This window comes from Palaemon carinicauda, unplaced genomic scaffold (assembly GCF_036898095.1).
Source record: "Palaemon carinicauda isolate YSFRI2023 unplaced genomic scaffold, ASM3689809v2 scaffold131, whole genome shotgun sequence".
In the NCBI taxonomy this organism is placed as follows: Eukaryota; Metazoa; Arthropoda; class Malacostraca; order Decapoda; family Palaemonidae; genus Palaemon; species Palaemon carinicauda.
The window spans coordinates 57501-78006 of NW_027168827.1; the positions used below are offsets into that span (position 1 = coordinate 57501).

The 20506-nt window shown below is 36.1% G+C and overlaps 1 protein-coding gene and 1 long non-coding RNA gene across 6 annotated transcripts in view; one reads left to right on the forward strand and one right to left on the reverse strand.

Annotated features, from left to right (window-relative positions):
• The window catches only part of LOC137635498 (uncharacterized), a 7411-nt gene extending 2514 nt beyond the window's left edge, over positions 1 to 4897 (forward strand). The window contains exons 3-5 of the long non-coding RNA XR_011042691.1: positions 1151 to 1271; positions 1980 to 2222; positions 4005 to 4897. This is a non-coding gene — a long non-coding RNA (uncharacterized lncRNA). The remainder of the gene's footprint in view (positions 1 to 1150; positions 1272 to 1979; positions 2223 to 4004) is intronic.
• An 11222-nt stretch (positions 4898 to 16119) lies between these two features.
• The window catches only part of LOC137635499 (zinc finger protein 480-like), a 136950-nt gene continuing 132563 nt past the window's right edge, over positions 16120 to 20506 (reverse strand). For all 5 annotated transcript variants that reach the window (XM_068367968.1, XM_068367969.1, XM_068367967.1 and 2 more), the window contains one exon: positions 16120 to 19006. In XM_068367968.1, the coding sequence (XP_068224069.1) occupies positions 17458 to 18162 (705 nt within the window). In that variant the 5' untranslated portion in view covers positions 18163 to 19006 and the 3' untranslated portion in view covers positions 16120 to 17457. The remainder of the gene's footprint in view (positions 19007 to 20506) is intronic.

The window sequence follows — 20506 nt, forward strand, 5'->3', positions numbered from 1 at the left end:
TGCCGAGGGAATACTGCCTGCTGGCCATTATTGAAGATAAATTCAAAATAAATAGAAAAAAATCAAATTTACAAAAAATAAAAAAAAAATCAGAAATTAGCAATTGAGAGAAAATGGACCTCATGGCAATATATGGCATCTAAGCCAAAACCAATGTCATGCAAGTGGTAGACACACCATCCACCCACACTTTCCAACTATAAAGAACCAAACAAGTATCAACACTGTTCGACAATTTATAATTATGTAATAACTTTGCTGTTTGATCACTTACCCCTATAAAGGTATGTCAAGGTCGAGGTCGACCCCTGGGGGGGGGGGGGGGGGGGGTAAAAAAACGGGGAGGGAGGGAAGTTAGACGAAAATCAGTCCTAAAGCAAACAATGGCATGTAGACTAGTCATCCCTTGCAGGTCGATCACTTCCATATTCGAGACAGCTGATGATTTATGGGAAAAAACAGGTTTTGAAAATGCTGTAGGGGTCGCATACAACCCATCATACCTTTCCAGGGTTAAATTAAGAGTCCTTTATGAATGGCAGAGACAAGGGACAGTGACAATTCCCTAGCAGGACAATGCCCCATGCACATTTTGGCACTAGTTTCATGCAAATTGGATAAAAATTGATCACGATATGGCAAAAAGATGTTTTTGACCTTTACATGGCCTTGAACTTTGACCCAATAACTTCCAAAATATAATTAAATTGTCGTTGGATCATGGCCAATCATCCCATCAAATTTCATGAGATTCGGTCATATAGTTTTTGAGTTATGAGAATCACAAACGAACAAACATACAAACTTAAATAAATAGATACAAGCCTTCAAATCATAATCTTTCAGAACGAAGTTTATAAGGTAATAAAATTCTTTCTAAATTGTTCTTTCATATTCCAAATAAATATTCATACTCACTTTTGAGCTACCAAACAATCAAAGGAAAAGACCATTTCTGAACTCTGCTGTTAGTTACACCATTAAGGTATTTTCTGCTTCTGTGTCATTAACTGATAAGTAAAACTATAATAAAATTGGTTCAAAACTGATCTTTCTAACTGGCGAATGATTGTTAGCTTAATATGACAGATATATCTAATGTTGTGGAAAATTTTCAATGCAATGTCTTTTCAAAGTCTTTCTTTCCAAGGAAGTGGAAATTAATCCAGGCAACAGAAGATATGAGTTAGATTGGTCATATGATTTAAGAATTAGAATCACGAGCACCAAAAAGACCTACTGGAGATTTTGTGCCAACATATACCAATGTGGTGAGTCCATTTCCTTTTATAATATCTTTTGGAAAGTCTTCGAATTCTATATATTTCTAATACTGTATCATGAAATTAATATATTCACAATGTTAATTAAAAAATCATTTCAGTTTTATTTCTAAGCTGTGTGATACTCAAAATACCTAAGAATGTATACGCCAGACAGATCTTGTAGTTCCTGTAGCGCAGAGGGTTTCCTTGTGTGACAGAACCAGGAAAACAGCTCTTAAAGTAAAGTCGAGTCAAGTATGGTCATTTGGACTAACAACAGAGCAAATGCCTCTGTCCCATCCTAATAACTCGTGTTTTCCATCTTCTTTCTCAGCTCACTTTCTTAGTAACATCCATCTCCTTGGCTCTGCGATTTCATTTGACCTATGCTGTTTAATCAGTGGGGATACCTTGACAGGGTGAAAGCGTTTGAGTGTATCTAAGGTCAGCAAAGCTGTACTAGTTTAACTAGTGGGGATTCCTTGACGGGGTGAAAGTGTTTGAGTATATTTAAGATCAGCAAAGCAGTACTAGTCAAGGCCACCAATACTAGGTTGGTTTAATATGAGCGATCAGACGAAAATCTACCGCCAACATCAATTCGCACTGGCCAGCGTAATGATGAAATCTGGCCTTTGTTCTATTGTGGACTAGAAACTGCTGCATTTTTTGTTGTTGTTTAAGCTAAGCTAATCTAACCAAACTCTATTGCAGATCTTCCAGCACCAGTTCCCTCTGCAACGGAATTTCCTGTTGGTTCAACAACAACTCAAAGCAGCATTGTCTCATCCACGACTTAAAGAAGCATTGTCTCATCCACTGTCCCAACGCCAAGCACCAGAGACACTGCTCTGTAAATCACAACAATAGTTTTTCTAAGTATCTGTTGTTTGCTGGTCGCTATCGTCATAGGAATGGCTGTTTGCCTTATCCGAGTGAGAAGAACTTCGCTTAATGGTAAATATTTGTTTTAAAAAAGGTTAATTCTCCTTACCATATTATAAATTTTCACTTTAGTGATGAATAAAAAGTAGAGAAGGATAGAAGGTCTCGGTAGGGGGTAAGAAAAGGGGTTAAAAAAGCAAAAAGTAAATAATACTTGAGGAAAGTGAGAAGTTCCCCTTTGGAATCTGAGAATTTCTTAGTTTTATTTTTCAATATAATTTGTAATGGTTAGATACGCATGTACCACAGTATAAATAAGAAATATTAAACCACATATAGCTATATCCATCAATACATTTCTGGCACTCACACCCGTAAACAAATTTATAGAAATCGTTATCGAAATCATAACACATTCTATTCGATAGGAAAAGTAGAGGTTAAGAACCAAATACTAAATAAGCCTAAAATTTTGAAGGGAAATCAGTTTACAGGTCGTCCATGAATGGGAGAAGCAAGGGACAGTGACAATGCTCTAAAGATAGCCCATATGTATATATGATCAGCACCTAATCCCCTCTACATCAACCTAGGATCAGGGAGGGCCAGGAAATGCCTGATGATGACTCAGCAGGTAAACGTATAGGCTTCCCAAACCACCAATCCTTAGCTCACACACTCCCCAACAAGCTAGAACCAGGGAGGGCCAGGCAATGGCTAACGATGACTCAGCAGGTAGACTATAGGCTCTTCCAAACACCCATCCTTAGCTCACAATGATGTCGAGGCTGCAGACACTACAAGAAACTATCTAGCTTAAGCGGGTCTCGAACCCCTGTACAGCATGTCGCCAAGTAGGGCCGTTTACAATGGACTACCACAAACCCCAATTAGGTGCTGACGATCATACTAAAATAGAGGAAAAAGTATAGAATAAAATTACACATTAGTGCACACTTACATTCAAATAAAGTTTTATCAAGTTAGCCTTTAAAGAACACAGTATCTATACTCAATAATTTTTTTAATGAGACGCATTTGTGCTGACTCGCAGGAGTGTCCTTTTATCTCAGAAAAGTGTCCTACTAGCTGATAGGTTAGAATCATCTTGAGTACAGTACGTCGAGAATACCCAGATACCGGATGTTGAAGCATAAGCAAGATAAGAAGTTGCTCCGCTTCTGACAGGCAGATCGTTGTGTGTATAGAATTTAGGCCACAGAATTAAAACCTGGAGTTGGAGAAGCCATCCAGTATCTAGTTCTTGGTAGTTCCATAGCCTTTGTACCATGATCTGTGCTATCTTGGATTAGAGTTCTCTTGCTTGAGGGTACACTCAGACACACTATTCTATCTTTTTACTTTCCTCACTGGGCCATCTTTCCCTGTTGGAGGCCTTGGGCTTATAGCACCATGCTCTTCCAACTAGGTTTGTAACTTAGCAAATAATAATAATGATTGTACCATAGCCTCTGTACCATGGCCTTCCGCTGTATTGGGTTAGAGTTCTCTTGCTTGAAGGTACAATCAGTTGCACTAATCTATCTGTTTCCTTATTTCCTTTCCTCACGGGGCTAGTTTCCCTTTTGGAGCACTTGGGCTTATAGTATCCGGCTTTTCCATCTTGGGATGTAGCTTGGCTAATAATAATAATAATAATACATATAATATATATATATATATATGTATATATATATATATATATATATATATATATATATATATATATATATATATATATATATATATATATAAATGTATATGTATATATGGTCAGACTCTAGGTCATTGTCACTGTCCCTTATCCATACCAATCATGAGCAACCTTTAAACCTTAAACCCTTTCCATTTCAGAGCCAGCAAGGAACTTGGAACCAGAAAACATCTCCCATAACCCCCAGATGTTCAATGTCAGCACTTTCTCCAGTCCACAAGAGGATCACGAGAGTATTAACAGCCTCTATGGATTCACGATTAACAGAGAATGGCCAAAATAAACTCGAGAATAATGCCCAATATGTGAAGATGCATTTGAACACACTGAATAGGAGGACCTGAGGACTTTGTGGTTTATATATCACCATATTTAATCTAATGTTGTTACTTATCTTAAGGTATTTTATAGTCTTTATTCTTAAGATATTTTATAGTCTTTATTAATAAGATGTTTTATATTCTTTATTCGTTAATTTTCATATAGTTTGTTTATTTCCTTTCCTATTTGGGCTATTAGAACGTTTGGGCTTATGTAATCTTGCTGTTCTAACAAGGGTTGTTGCTTAGCTAGTAGTAGTAGTAGTAGTAGTAGTAGTAGTAGTAGTAGTAGTAGTAGTAGTAGTAGTGGTCACGTAATTAAGTTCTAAGACCAATAGAATATTATTATTATTATTATTATTATTATCTAAGCTACAACCCTAGTTGGACAATCAGGATACTGCCAACTCGATGGCCCCAACAGGGAAAATAGCCCAGTGAGGAAAGGAAATCAAGAAACAGATAGAATAGTGTGCCTGAATGTACCCTCGGGCAAGAGAACTCTAACCCAAGACAGTGGAAGATTTGATGAATGGGGTTAAAGTAATTACTGATATTTTAACTAAAATTTCACGATCTACTTTCTATAATACAAACGATCTCCATTGGAATACTTGTCATGAAATCTTTATTATTGAAGATATTTTCCCTGTTGGGGCCCCTGGGCTTATAGCATCCTGCTTTTTCAACTAGGGTTGTAGCTTAGTAGGTAATAATAATAATGATAATAATAATAATAATAATAATAACAATATAATAATAATAATAATAATATAAATAATAATAATAATAATAATAATAATAATAAAGTGTCGTGAACTATTTATCTATAGACATACTCAATTAAGTTTTTAAGATATATTTCTAAAACTATCAACAAGAACATTCTTATACTCTGTTATTTTTTTCTAGTTTTAATATATCATCTTAACTGTTCACACTTTTGATGTATCTTTAATTCTATCTTTCTGTATGAAGAAAACAAACCTATTTATATCCATGATTCCTCGAGTATTTCCTTTCCCCTAAAGAGAAGTTTACCTAAATAATATGCAAATCAAAGATTTTTATTACAAACGTCAGTATATGAGTTTCCTAAGGAGTGTTAAGAAATGTAAAAATGTAAAGACATAAAAGGTATATAAAAAAAATGGCCGAAACAACCACTAAAAAGAAGACAAACAAATTCCTTGCAGGGTTGTGGTGGTCTATTGGAAACGTCCCTGTCTGGCGTTCTGTTGGACGGGAGATCGAGTCCCGCTTAAACTCGATAGCTTCTTCTGGTGTCTGCAACCTCACCATCCTTGTGAGCTAAGGATGGGAGGATTTTGGGGAACCTACAGGTCTACCTTCTGGGTCATCAGCAGCCATTATCTGGCTCTCCCTGGTCCTAGCTTGGCTAGAGAGAGGGATATATGGTCAGTCGCTGGGGCAATGTCCTGCCAGGGATTGTCACTGCTCTTGCCTCTGCTATTCATGAGCAGCCTTTAAACCTTTAAACTGTATATTATTATAAAAATTAATGCATAGCAATGTACTGACTAAGTCATCAGCAGCCATTGCCTGGCCCTCCCTGGTCCTACCTTGGGTAAAGAGGAAGTTGGATGCTGATCATATGGATACAATGCTAGGGCAATGTCCTGCTATGAATTTTCAATGCCACTTGCCTCTGCCATTCATGAGCGGCCTTCAAACTTTTAAACTGTATCCTAATATAGGAATTAATCCATAGCAATATAAGGACTATTATCCCCTGTATTAAGGGGAGTTAAAGGGCAGGACAGGATTAGAAATGAAACTATACGAGAGATTACTCGAAAGCCTTATGTGGATGAGTTCATGGTGAGGGGTAGATGGAGATGGTTTTGGACATGCTCTTCGCACTACCCAAGAGAGATTAGTTCACCAAACGTTCAGTTGGGCCCCACAAGGCACTAGAAGAGTTGGAAGACTCAGGCCTACATGGCTGAAAACTATGAAGCGTGGAGTATGAGATGGTGAATGGAGAAGTATTGAATTAAAAGCTCAAGATAGAGACGACTGGCGAAATCTAACCGACACATTTTGCGTCAATAGCCGTGGGAGGAGATGATGATGATGATGATGATGATGATGATGATGACAATAAAGTTTTCAATGTTGTTATTCCTGTTGATATTGATGATAGTGAAAACCCAGTACGAAATTGTGAAATAAGTAATAATAAATAAATTATAAACAAAGAAAATAACAAAGAACAACAAATTACATGAAGAAAAACTAAAAAATTAGAAAACAACGGATATACTATTAAGCGAGACTCGTAACAACACGCACACACACACACACACACACACCCACACACACATACACAGAGCCTTAAAACATAAGCTACTTACAACTCAAAGAGCGATGGAAAGAATAATGATGGGAATAACACTAAGACACAGAAAAAGAACAACATGGATACGAGAGCAATGAAGGTATAGGATATTCTAACGTGTAAGAAAAAGGAATGGACATGGTCAGGACATATAATGAGAATAACCGGTAATAGATTAGACATTAAGAATTATAGAATGGGTTCCTAGATATGGCAAAAAAAATTTAAAAAATAAATAAAAAAAAAAGCAGGGGAAGAAAGAGAATACGAAGGATTCACGAGCTAAGAAAATTTGATGGTAAAGACTGGCATAGAGAGAACACTAACAAAGGCGAGTGGAAGTTCATGTCTGAGTCCTTTATCCTGCAGTGGACTAGTCACGGCTGATGATATATATATATATATATATATATATATATATATATATATATATATATATATATATATATATATATATATATATAAAGTATATATATATACATATAAATATATATATATATATATATATATATATACATATATATATATATATATATATATATATATATATATATATATATATATATATATATATATATATATATATATATATATGTTCCAGGTTCTAATTAGATGACAGTGTCATATAGTAAAAATATTGATTTAAATAACTTATACAGATGAAAGAATTTAACAAACACAAACTTTCCGTCTCAACTATCTAAGATATGAATAAGTTACGTGAGGACAAGCAATATCGATAGTTAAAACATGGCACAATACCAGAATAAAACTAGAGGGGCACTCAGTACAGCGCAGACCTCCGCCACGGAGGCTTATTTTTCGACCTTTTGCTCGACCTTGACCTTGACCTTTCACCTTAACATGTATTAGTTCTCGTGGATTTTCATACATTCAAATATGAACCAAGTTTGAAGTCTCTGTGACAATGATGTCCAAACTTATTTCTGATGACGTGAATTTGACATTTTGCTTGACCGTGACCTTGACCTTCTAAAATTTAATAATTTCCAGCTTTTTACATAAGTTAATCCCAACAAGCAGAAAAGCAGACTGCTACAAGCCCAATGGCTCCAATAACACTGTAGTCTCATTACTTGCATATTACTTTAAACGGTTCTAGTAACCTATTAATATTTCTCTCCATTTATAGACCTTTCGCTTAAACCGTAAATATCTACTTACCACATAAAAATAACTATATACTAACGTTACCTTTCACATTCCATTACATTACCTATACCAAAAGCTTTTCACGTGTTATAATGTTGACGTAAAATGATAAGTTATCCATAACCAATCGTATACTATTAAAAAGCACTCACCTTCATGTCTAGCCACAAATACATAAATAATGTACTTACCACTGACAGCATCAGCCAAAGTCCTTCGCTATTACGTCCACTGATGAGTGTCCTTTGATTTGCGAGTCGATAAAGATCACACATTTCACTAATGATTATGAAGAAGATATAATTCATTACGCGGTGAACAAATCCAAAAGTTATTGTCGAAGACCCATACATGGAGTGTATAACAAGTGCTGTTGTTATCGTGTCAAATTCCACCAACTGTTACGAGTCGTAATGTTTCCCATTAAATTCAATATCTGGAGTGCCAATTAGCCGATTATTTTGTATTCAAAATTGAAAATATATATTTTACATAATAAATATTCTATTCATGTAATCTAAATATGATCATTATAAGAGTTATGCAAAATCACTATAATTTATTTAAGAAGCACTACCTATTTTCAACTATCAATGCTCTCGTCAGCTTCTTCATCGGCTGTTGGAGCAGTGTTGCCAGATAAGGGAATTCATCCCTAGATTTGGAGATTTTGAAGCCTGGTGGCGATATTCTGTACAAATTTCTATGAAGAAGAAACAAAGATGAGTAAACCTTTATATAGTTACAATAAGTTTGCTTCCACTTATATGAAGTATAGCGAGTAATTTCTATATTAGTGAAGCCTACAGGACCAGAAGAAAACATATTTGTGGAAATAGGGATTCTTCATCATGAGTTCTATGGGATTATTAGACTAACCCATCTGGCAACACTGTGTTGGAGTTTGAACATCAATTGCAAGTTTATTAAAGTTACGTGTTTTTTTTTTTTTGCCTAGTGACATAATCATTATTTTCTCATAAGTGATTTACGAGAAAATATTACGTGTCTATAAGAGCACGATGACATTGCAGGTTAGAGTTCTCTTGCTTGAGGGTACACTCAGGAACACTATTCTATCATATTACCGCTTCCTCTTGATTTGTTAAATTCCTGACTCGAAATTTGAACCTGAAGAGTACGTCAACCTACACGCCATAACTATGTTGTCTCTTTAGCACATTCAGCATGCACACTATGTTACGATAGAATAAACTCAATATTTAGGCGACCACCACTCGATGTGGTGAGTTGTGGATCACCAGAACACTCTCTAGCACTGCTCGACATCGTCTTGAATATTAATAATGCCTAAAAAAATAGGAAATAAACTTTTAAAAAAACAGGAAGGTCGAGAAAAGTTCAAACTCAACATGCACCCGGTAGTTTCGACTTGCAAGTTGCCAACTATGCGTTCACTAGATTTAAGAATTTCCGCTAAATATTGTTTTCAAAGCGGGTATCAGCAGAGTTTTTATTATTTTATATTGATATAAAATTATATTAATAATTTTTGAACATGATTTGATTATATAAATCCCTAAAAAAAAAAATATGGTAACTCATGGCATCTTTGCTTCACCTATCAGCTGATGGCGACTCCCAGCCGTAAGGTTGAAAATCATATGAAAACTTAATATGACTTTCAAACATTTTCCATTTCTCGGATTTTACTTTAACTTTTATGTTAGCAATAGACTTATATCATTAATATGAAATATTTTCAGAACAGTAACAACGTTAAAAAGGATTCGTTATATATGAACTATGAAAACATTCGTTGTAAGTTATTGACTTTTGAAGTTCTACTGATTCAACTACCTGATTAGGATGATCATTCCATAATCTGGCCACAGCTGGACTTCAACTTTTGGAATGCAAACTATATTAGGAGAGAGGAATTTCTTATCATTGATAAAATCAATTTGTTGAAATATATATATATATATATATATATATATATATATATATATATATATATATATATATATATATATATATATATATATATAAATTTTTATATATATATATATATATATATATATAAATATATATATATATATATATATATATATATATATATATATATTCAAATAAGCCATGTATATTTTTGATACATTAATGTCTGGATTCTCTTAACGACCTCGGGATCAGAGCCCTAGGCGAAATCACACAAAGACAAGAGCTTGGGTCCGGCCGGGAATCGAACCCTGGTCGGCAAGCTTGTATAGACAGTGACTAAGCCATTCGCCTGGGGGTCAGATCCCGAGGTCGTTAAGAGAAACCAGACATTAATGTATCAAAAATATATATGGCTTATTTGAATATGAAAAACACGTCTAAATGTGCAAAATTTATTATATATATATATATATATATATATACTGTATATATGAACTTGCCAGGCTTAATCTTATTAGCTTAAGAATTTCATAATATTTTCATTCAGAAATTCAACTTTGAGTCTCCATAAAAAGTCAATCAAGGATGCAATCAAATCGTTTTGAAACTAAGTCTTCATTAGAATAAAAAAAATACCTTTAGGTTTAATGTCACGGAAAGGTTATAGGAAATTAATACTTAGATAGAATGGAATTTTCTTCTATTTTTCTAAAAAGAAGATTTTTTCAGTTCTTCCAAAAATTCAAAAAATTTCATTTTCATGATAAAAACAGTGGATAATATGCACATCTTTTAAAATAATCATAGGTTTCACGAAATTTTCTACTAAAGCAGTATGACAGAGGCAATGTCCTAGAGACTGACCATATACTATATATATATATATATATATATATATATATATATATATATATATATATATATATATATATATATATATATACACATATTATATATATATATATATATATATATATATATATATATATATATATATAGAGAGAGAGAGAGAGAGAGAGAGAGAGAGAGAGAGAGAGAGAGAGAGAGAGAGAGAGAGAGAGAGAGAGAGAGAGAGAGAGCCGAAATAATCAAGAGAATTTTAAGCCAGAAAAGAAAGTCTGTCTACCAACCTTTTGTCCCTCGTAAATCGATTTTAATAAAATGTTTTTTTTTTTTTCATTCGGGAAGCTTAAAATGTTTCTTTTAAAGGAAATGTATAAAATAATGAGACCGTAACCGAATTTTTTTAAAAAAGATTCTTAAGAAAAACATATTGTATATACATAATCTCAAGAAACTGAAGTACAAAGTATGACTTTACAGTTTCATTGAACGATGATCATTTTAATGATAATATTAATATCACAATATCAGGTCTCCGTGCCATAGTAATTACATGGTTCAACATATTATATAGCTTTGTAGGTTAAACTTTTAAAGGTTTAAAGGTCGCTCATGAATGGCAGAGGCAAGGCATAGTAACAAGGCCCTAGAGCCTGACCATACATATATGTGATCAGTGCCCAAGCCCCCTCTCCACCCAAGGTAAGACCAGGGAGGCCAAGTCAAGAGCTGCTGATGACTCAGCATGTAAACCTACTGTATAGGCTCCACCATACCCCCAATCCCTAGCTCACAATGATGGTGAGGTTGCAAACACTAAAGAAACTATTGAGCTGGAGCAGGACTCGAAACCCAATCCGGTGATAGCCAGGCAGGGACGTTTCCAATAGGCCACCACAACCTTATGTCCCTTTGTCACTGCTCTTAAAATATTTCCTTTTTCCTTGTTTCCTTTCCTCACTGGACTATTTTCCCTGTTGGGGTCCCTGAGCTTATAGCATCCTGCTTTTCCAACTAGGACTGTAGCATAGAAAGTAGTAGTAATAAAAATAATAATAATAATAATAATGATAATGATAATAATAATAATAACGAAAAAACTGAGAAAATTGAACTTAACCCTTAAATCCATGTCTGTGGCAGCCTAGTGGATGACGTCACTGATTCACTCATCGTGAGTCACGTGATCAAACACTGCTCACAGACAAGAAAACTATCCACTGGTGTTCACAACCTCAACGTCCCTGTGAACTAAGGATGGAGGGATTTGGCATGCCTATAGGTCTACCTGATGAGCTCTCAGCAGCCATTGCCTGGTTCTTCTTGGAGCTACCTTGGGTAGAGAAAGCGCTTGGGTGCTATTTATATGTATATATGGTCAGTCTCTAGGCCACTGCCCTATCCCTTTCCTCTGCCACTTAGGAGTTACCTTTAAACCTATAAGAGAATGGCTCTAAATCTCCCATATATAAAAAAAGAGCAAGAGAATATATATATATATATATATATATATATATATATATATATATATATATATTCTCTTGCTCTTTATATATATATATGTATATATATATATATATATATATATATATATATTCTCTTGCTCTTTTTATATATATATATGTATATATATATATATATATATATATATATATATATATATATATATATATATATATATATATATATATATATATATGGTCACGCTCAGCGGTATGGCCAGACATATGACTACTTGGTCTCCCCCCGTCCCTCAGAGAAGGCGACAAGAAGTAGTCATATCCTGGTAAGAGAAGTTGTAGTTAGGAAAGGGGGGGGGGGGGGGCCTAAATCTACGCGTGTGTGCCTGTTGTGACTCATATAATTTATCTACATCGTCACTGTTCATAAAAACACACTTCATTTGAATGCCAGAGTCTCAAAATAAGTCTGGTAACATTGTTATCACCCAAGAGACATAGCCTAATCGTTTTTCCAGGGTCGGATTAAGGGGTGGGGCCCCAGGGGCCTGGGCCCTGGGCCACCCCCCAAGATGGGGCCTTCCACCAGCTATGGTAATCAGCTCTTCTAGGAGAGGGACATTCCAAAATCAAACCATTGATCTCTAGTCTTGGGTATTGCCATAGCCTCTGTACCATGGTCTTCCACGGCCTTGGGTTAGAGTTCTCTTGCTTGAGGGTACACTCAGGCTTATTATTCTATCTTATTTCTCTTCCTCTTGTTTGTTAAAGATTATATAGTAGATATAGGAAATATTTATTTTCATGCTGTTACTGTTGTTTTATTTTTCCTTGCTTCCTTTCTTCTCTGGGCTATTTTTCCTGTTAGAGCCCTTGGACTTATGGCATACTGCTTTACCAACTAGGATCGTAGCTAGTAATAATAATAATAATAATAATAATAATGATACTATAATAATAATAATGATAATAAAATGAAGATAATAATAATAATAATAATAATAATAATGATGATAATAATAATAATAATAATAATAATAATATCCAAAGAGAATCCAAGAATTAATCCAGAACCTTTTTCTACTTACCTTTAATATTCATACTTTTCACTGGAATGGCAAAATTAAACAAAATATCAGTAGGGTGGGCTGGGGTCAAGGCGGCCACGGGTGGAACCCGGACATTGTCGATAGAACCAACACTAAAAGTTATTTTGGAACGGTAGCCCTTGGGTAGAATGCGCTAAGCAATGCAGGTTGCTATTCGTACGATAATTATCTTACATGTATGATTACTTTTTGGGTCCGGTGCAATGTACGATAGGTATATACATATGTAAGTGTGTGTTTAATTAAACAATTATACTAAAATATTTTGAAATAAGTCAATCATGTATCTCCTTAATAAATGTATTGAAACTGTGTACGATAATTTTGGTTGAAAAACAGTAATTTTAAGACTTATGTACGATAATCCAGTGGAAATAATCTGTGTTTAGGCTCTTAGCAATGTTTACATCATAGCCGCTATTTTCTGGAATCTGGAGACACCACCAAGTGGCCAGATAAAAGAGGGCTAAATTGTTGGAGTGCTAGAAGAGCTACTCACAGCTCCAACACATTTATATGGCATCAACACTCTTGTAACAAACCACTGTCCTGATACCATATCCGAATGTAGGTGTGCACCCCAACCTGCTTTAGATGCATCTGTGAACAACAAAAAATGATAGAGGTATCAAAACAGAAACTTTTAAAAGGCTCTTCTCATTCGGTCACCCTTGTAAGTCCCATCTCTATTAGGATCAACGAAAGCAGGTGGCCGAGATGTTGTGACTAGAGAACCTTTAACTCCCATTGGAGAGGTCTTAGGTGAAGGTGGCTGTTTTGAACGAGACATTCCAGAGACACACGATGACCTAGTATCCTTTGCCATCCACTGATGTGCTGGTAACTGGTGTTGTTGCTACTTTCCTCAGGGCTGCTACACTCTCCTGAGATTGGTAGGTCTTTCCTAGAACTGTGTCGATGTCCATTCTGAGGTAAATGAGTCTCTGCATTGGGACTAACATGGACTTCTTCTGATTCACTGTGACAAAACGCAAGAAGTCTGTTTAGTTGAAGGAGAATGGCTCTCTTCGAGTCTGCCAATATCAGCCAATTGTCTAAGTATCGCAAGAGACGAATACTGTTGGCATGTGCGTATGTTAACACTAGTGTGAAGACTCTGATGAACACTTGTTGTGCCATCCAAACTCAGAAATAAAGCACCTTGAATTGGTACACAATGCTGAAGTCTTGATGTATTGGATCTATAAGTATGCGTCTTTTAGGTCGATTGTCATCATGAAATCAAGAGGCCTGATTGCTTACCTGACTGTGGCTGATGTCTCCATCTTCAATGACATCTGAAGCACAAATTCCTTCAAGACTGACAGGTCTATGACTGGTCTCCAGCCTTCAGACGCCTTTACGGCAAGAAAAAGTCGACTAAAGAAGCCTGGAGAGCCATGGTTGACTTTTTGGAGAACATCCTTCTCTAGCATAGCCTGGACTTCCCCATGCCATTTGGGCCCTCCCCATACCATTGGGATCTTTGCTCATACTGTACCTGGCAAAAGGACAATGACATAGATGGTGGTAGAATTAGAGGAGGGAGAGAGCTGATGAATGTGAGGTATCCAGACCAAAATATGTCTACTGTCCAGCTTTCTGCCCCTTGGTACCACCTCCTCCATTTGGATTGCAGGCATTCATTCCACAGGTGACATCTTGGGAGGATTGCCCCCCACCCCACCCCCAATAGGATTGTCATCCTCATCCTTTCCCCTTTTTGGATCGCCCATGTCCTTGGCGAATAGAAGAACGCTGGTTCATTTCCCTCTTCAAAATGGAAGGATCAAGACGCGAGTCACTTCTCAGAGCTGGTTTCTGAGTCTGCCTAGTAGGTGTTGATGACATACGTTACCCCGAAGTGGAAGAGGACTGCAGGTGCTGGAAGGTGACTGCTCAGTGTAGAAACAAGCCCTAACTGGACTTCATCCAGTTCTCAAATGTAACCTCTATCCCCTCCAATGGCAAAAGAGCCAGATCCTTGAGGAAGGTATTCCTCAAGTTCAGTATCTCCCTCTTGTCGATCTGCTTATGGAATCTGGAGGCGACAGCATCACGCCTCTTCAGGACCCAGCTTGTTCACTGGTTGGCTACTTAGTGGGTCAGGAACTTCACGACTCTTACTCCTGTCAGCACGATATTCTTGAGAGCCTTTCTCTTGTCCAGGTCAGGTAAGTCCTCAGTATTGACCAGGTAGCCGATTATGCCTGATCAACGGTCGATCCAGGAAACGTCCTCAAGAGTCACCATGACCGTAACCCCCATACTTGAAGCCTCCAAAGCAGAAAAGGAGATATTCTGAATGGCTAGGCAATTAGAAGTGACACCAGAGGTCAATACGGCCACATTTATTTATTTCCTTTCCTCACTGGGCTATTTTTCCCTATTGAAGCCCCTGGGCTTATAGCATCTTGCTTTTCCAACTAGGGTTGTAGCTTGGATAGTAATAATAATAATAATAATTACTGCCTCATTAGTGTTAAGTTCTCCCGTGTAGTCTCTTCTGTTAGTTTGGTCCTCTCTTCTTTCTTTCCTTTTATTTTTCTTTGAAATCCATGTGTCACTTTACTTTTTTTTTGAGTTCTTGCTTTTTATACTTTCTTACTTCTTCTATTTTAATATCATATTTATTCCACATTCCTATGATACTTTTTCCCTAACATTTCCCATATGGTTTTCTTATTTGATCTTCCACTACCTCCTTAATCTACTAAAATATAACATTCTCTCTCTCTCTCTCTCTCTCTCTCATTCATTACATATATTTGTGCAGGCTTTCTTAAAATTTTGGAAGATTATGAAATTATAAAACATAAACATAATGAAAAATTTTATTTACCTTAAATTGAAATCATTCTAAATACAGATACTGTAAAAATTTCACAATATGATGAATAGTTTCAAATACTATCAGAGTTTGTATTCTTATTTTTCATGAATTAAATCTTCCAAATAAACTAATAATAATCAGTTTTTAAATCAATAAAAATAATCGTTCAAGTAAACTTGTGTTTATTTATTCATGATTAAAATGAACCCAAGAAATGAATAGTGAAGAAGAAGGTAAGACAAAGTCAGCCGTCTTTGCTATAGAGTGACTACTAACATATTGATTTAGTCCTCCTCCTCAGAGTGTTAACAAAACCTTGTATTTAGCATCGTAAGTCTAAACGGCAAGTTTCCCGTCTATTATAGTGTCTAATGAAGGAATTAAATCCAAAGGATTATCTATAGAATATATAACCTAGAAATAAAAGTCTAGCTTAGCTCAAGCCAGGGCTCCTTCTCATGTTTACATGTCACTCAAAGAATGTTATTTTAGAAAGGGACTTCCTTTTCAATCACAGAATGATGTAAATGGCTTATTATTTTACGATATAAAGTATTGATATCATGTCTAATAAAAAATGAATAAACTTGATGGTGTATAGCAGTATTTTTCTATAGATTTGCCTGAATATCATAATGGACCCCATTAGAATGTGAAGGATTTTGATCAGCGGGAAAATTGAAGGTATTATTGTACTGTAATCCATAATAGTCTGAATTGCAACAAAAAAGTAAAAGAGTAAATAGTTTATGCGTTTGATTCGTAATAATAATGTATACTGTATATTTACACATGTTATTGTGGCGAACTGTGTAATGACCATCTGCATCTAGGATCTGGCACGCTGAAACCATATGACCAACACTCTCAACTGCTGCAGGACAAAACCTTCATAGGTCGTTTCCTGATATGCCTGTCATTTTCTTGAAACCATTTGTTAGGAGGGCTTAGGCTTGTGCTCCTACTTTCATCCTTTCTCCATCAAAAACTAAATTTCCATTCTTTATCCATTTGAGTGACTCTTCTTTATCTATGTAACCTTTTTCTAATTCTTCTTGGAATCTTCTTATTCCGGTGTTTCCACCTTTCCATTCAAAGTTTTTCCTCTATAGAACTGAATTTGTGCCTGGTATTCCTGCCTATCATTGGTACTGGAGTCTGTTCAGTGCTCTTTGTTTCTTCTAGCAATTCTGCAATGTTCTTAGCCTGCTTTGTTATTGAAGTTAGTTGGCTCAGAGCTCCATTATGATGTTGGGCAACCTTTATGATATTTTCATCCTCAGAGCCTTTTAAGTATTGCCCTATACTTACTGTCCATACACTGGTTTCTATATGTGACTTTGTGCAGGGTGAGAATCTTCCTGGTCTTAACATCTATGCTATCTCTCTCTCCTTGTGGCCAGTCTACAATACCAATTTTCTCAGGTGGTAAATCAGAATCTCTAATTTTTTCCTCGGATACTTGGTTTCTACGTCTGCCCCACCCCTCATACCTTATGTATGTGAAGCTGAAGAGGAGTACTTTCTTCTCCGCAAGGGATCTCCTTTTTTTTTTTTGGTTCCTTCCCTTGATGGTTGCTAGGGTCCAGGATTAGGACTTAGCTGGTCTGGTGGGAATCCCTGTGTGAACTCCTAAATGTCCAGTGAGATGGTGTTTCAAAGTAAATGTTTTGCTACAGACATCACACTTGTATGGCTTCTCTCCCGTGTGAACTCTAAAATGTCCAGCAAGTCCGTATTTTGTAGAAAATGTTTTGCTACAGACATCGCACTTGTATGGCTTCTCTGCAGTGTGAAATCTTAAATGCGCAGTGAGAAGTGCTTTTCTAGTAAATGTTTTGCTACAAACGTTGCATTTGTATGGATTCCCTTCCAGGTGAATTCTTAAATGTGTAGTGAGATTTTGTTTTGAAGCAAATGTTTTGCTACAGACATTACATTTGTATGGCTTCTCTTCCACTTGAATTCCTACATGTCTAGTTAGAAGTTCTTTCGTAGTAAATGCTTTGCTACAGACATCGCACTTGTATGGCTTCTCTCCCGTGTGAATTCTTAAATGTCCAGTGAGACCTCCTTTTACATTGAATGTTTTGCTACAGACATTACATTTGTATGGCTTCTCTCCCATGTGAATTCTTAAATGTACAGTGAGATGTGCTTTTGTAGAAAATGTTTTGCTACAGACATTGCATTTGTATGGATTCCCTTCCATGTGAATTCTTAAATGTGTAGTGAAATTATATTTTAAAATAAATGTTTTGCTACAGACATTACATGTGTATGGCTTCCTTTCCATATGAATTCCTACATGTCCAGTGAGAAGTTTTTTCGTAGTAAATGCTTTGCTACAGACTTTACATGTGTATGGCTTCCCTCTCTCGTGTGAATTCTTGAATGTAATGAAAGACTATATCTATCACGAAAAGCTTTCCCACATTCACTGCATGTGCATCGCTTTCTAGCTAGAGCATTGGAGTCAACATTACCAGAGATACTTTTTTTTATCTGGTTCTCATTTATTTGATTCACCTCTTGATTCAAAACATCTCTCTGTAATAATTCTCTTCCCCTGAACACACATGAAAGTCTTCCCTTTTCTTTTACTTTATCCTCTTCCTTAACTGTCCTTAAGTAAGTGTCTATACTTTCCTCATCATCGACGTCCCCTTTAAAACTTAATGAACTGTTTTCACTCACTGATGCATCGTACTCGTAGGAATTTTTCAAGTCGCTTTCGGTAGAATCAAATATTTCTGGCTCTACTTTGACTTCCATTTTTGGGTCCAAGAAAAGAGCGCCATCATCAAAGAGAGCAACACTGCCTGACGTATCATTATTTTCTGGATCGACTGCAGGTGAAAATAGATCTTCAATTTCACTTTTCATTGAAAATTCAAAAGGTGCTTCAGAATTCATCATCCTCTCCCTATCACAAGATGACAAACCCCTTAATATTATTTTCAATATACTTCAAAGAGGAAATTAACACTAAACTTCCTATTCCCAGACATCATACTGTACAACAAAAACTTCCAACATGACCCTCTCTTTTCCCGTCTTACGTCTTTTGCATATACCTTCTGTAGCTTACAAGCTTTAGCGGCAAGAGTTGGATGATTCCTTCCTTGGGGATGAAAAGTCTGGAAGAATAGAAAACTACAATCAGTTGGAGAAGAGCAAAACTCAATAAAAATACAGTAATAGAGTTTTCTAAAAAGAAAAAGAAAATAAATTCATAAAATACCTGTACTGTAATTTGCATTTTCCCTAAACACACAAACCAAAGGCTTTGATCTGTGTTCTTGTTACACATTTCAGGCATCTGAAAATCTCACATCCTCTGTAGATTCTATAATCCACAGCATCTCCTGTGACATTATTGGTTTCATTCTTTAAATAGGTTTCCACTTGCTCTTCAAAAAGACAAAGATGGTTCATCCATTATCTTATTTCCTTTACTGTACTTCCTCTCCAGTCACCATCAAAATTGTCTTACTAATACTGCTAAGCACCTCTGAGCCTTCCTCCAGAAGAATGAACAGCACAATGCTTTATAGTAATCTTGCACAGACAGGAACATTTACCACAAACAATTCCATATCTCTCCCTCTGCCTTTGCTTTGGTTCTACTATTATGGCAAAGTAACATTACTCACTTGGTAAGTTGTTTCTTTCTGGTTGCCTTTGTGTTGTCCAGTACCTTCTCAAGAACAACAGATACCCTCCATCCCTGTGAAGATTGACCAGGAATTCTGCAATTTTAGACTGAGAGGGTCTGGATGAAGAATGACCTTTCATCCGGCACCAGCGTCAAAAAAACTGCCCATTTGACTTGATAAACTCAACGTGTAGAGCGTCAAATGTCAGAGGCTAACAAAACGAAAAGCCTTCTTACCTTGAGAACCTCCAGACAGGCTCCAAGCATGAAGATGAAGCATGTGGAGCCCCTGATGAAAACGAAAGTGAGGCTGTTGTGTAGATCTGATCTCTCTAGCAATCAGACAGGAGGCTCCACTAAGACCACAAAGAGGTCTGGGAACCAGTCCTTCTGTGGTCAGAAGAGAGCGATGAGGGCCAAGGAAAGACGACTGGTTTCCCTCGTCTTGATAAGAGCCGCCCAAATGAGAGAGAGGGGGGAGGTGTACAACTGAAGACTTCTTAAGCTTGTAAGAGGGCATTTGTCCTTCTGGGGATACTTGAATGAAGGCGAGACGACTTGGCAACAAAAGTTCATTCCTAAGAGATGGGATAAGAATTGAATAAAAACTAGACAGAAAAATTATTTAAAAAAAAAAAAGCCACCCACTCACTGGGCACTCATATATCAATACAAAAACACAAGAACCTTTCCTTTTTTAAGACACCCCCACACCCCAAAAATAAGATATAAGATATAAAACTTCTTTTTCAAAATACAGTCCCATTAGGTTTAGGATGCAAATTTCTTAGCAATTAACACCAAAAAAAAGAGCCTTTTCGGTCAAGGTCAAAGTATTCAAACAAAGTTCCAAGTTTGTGACATAAAAAAGCTTCAAGCTTGTGACATAAGGTTTCAGGTTTAGAACATAAAAAAGTTCCAAGCTTGTCTCATAAGAAAGTTTCAAGCTTGGAACATAAAAAAGTTCTAAGCTTGTGATATA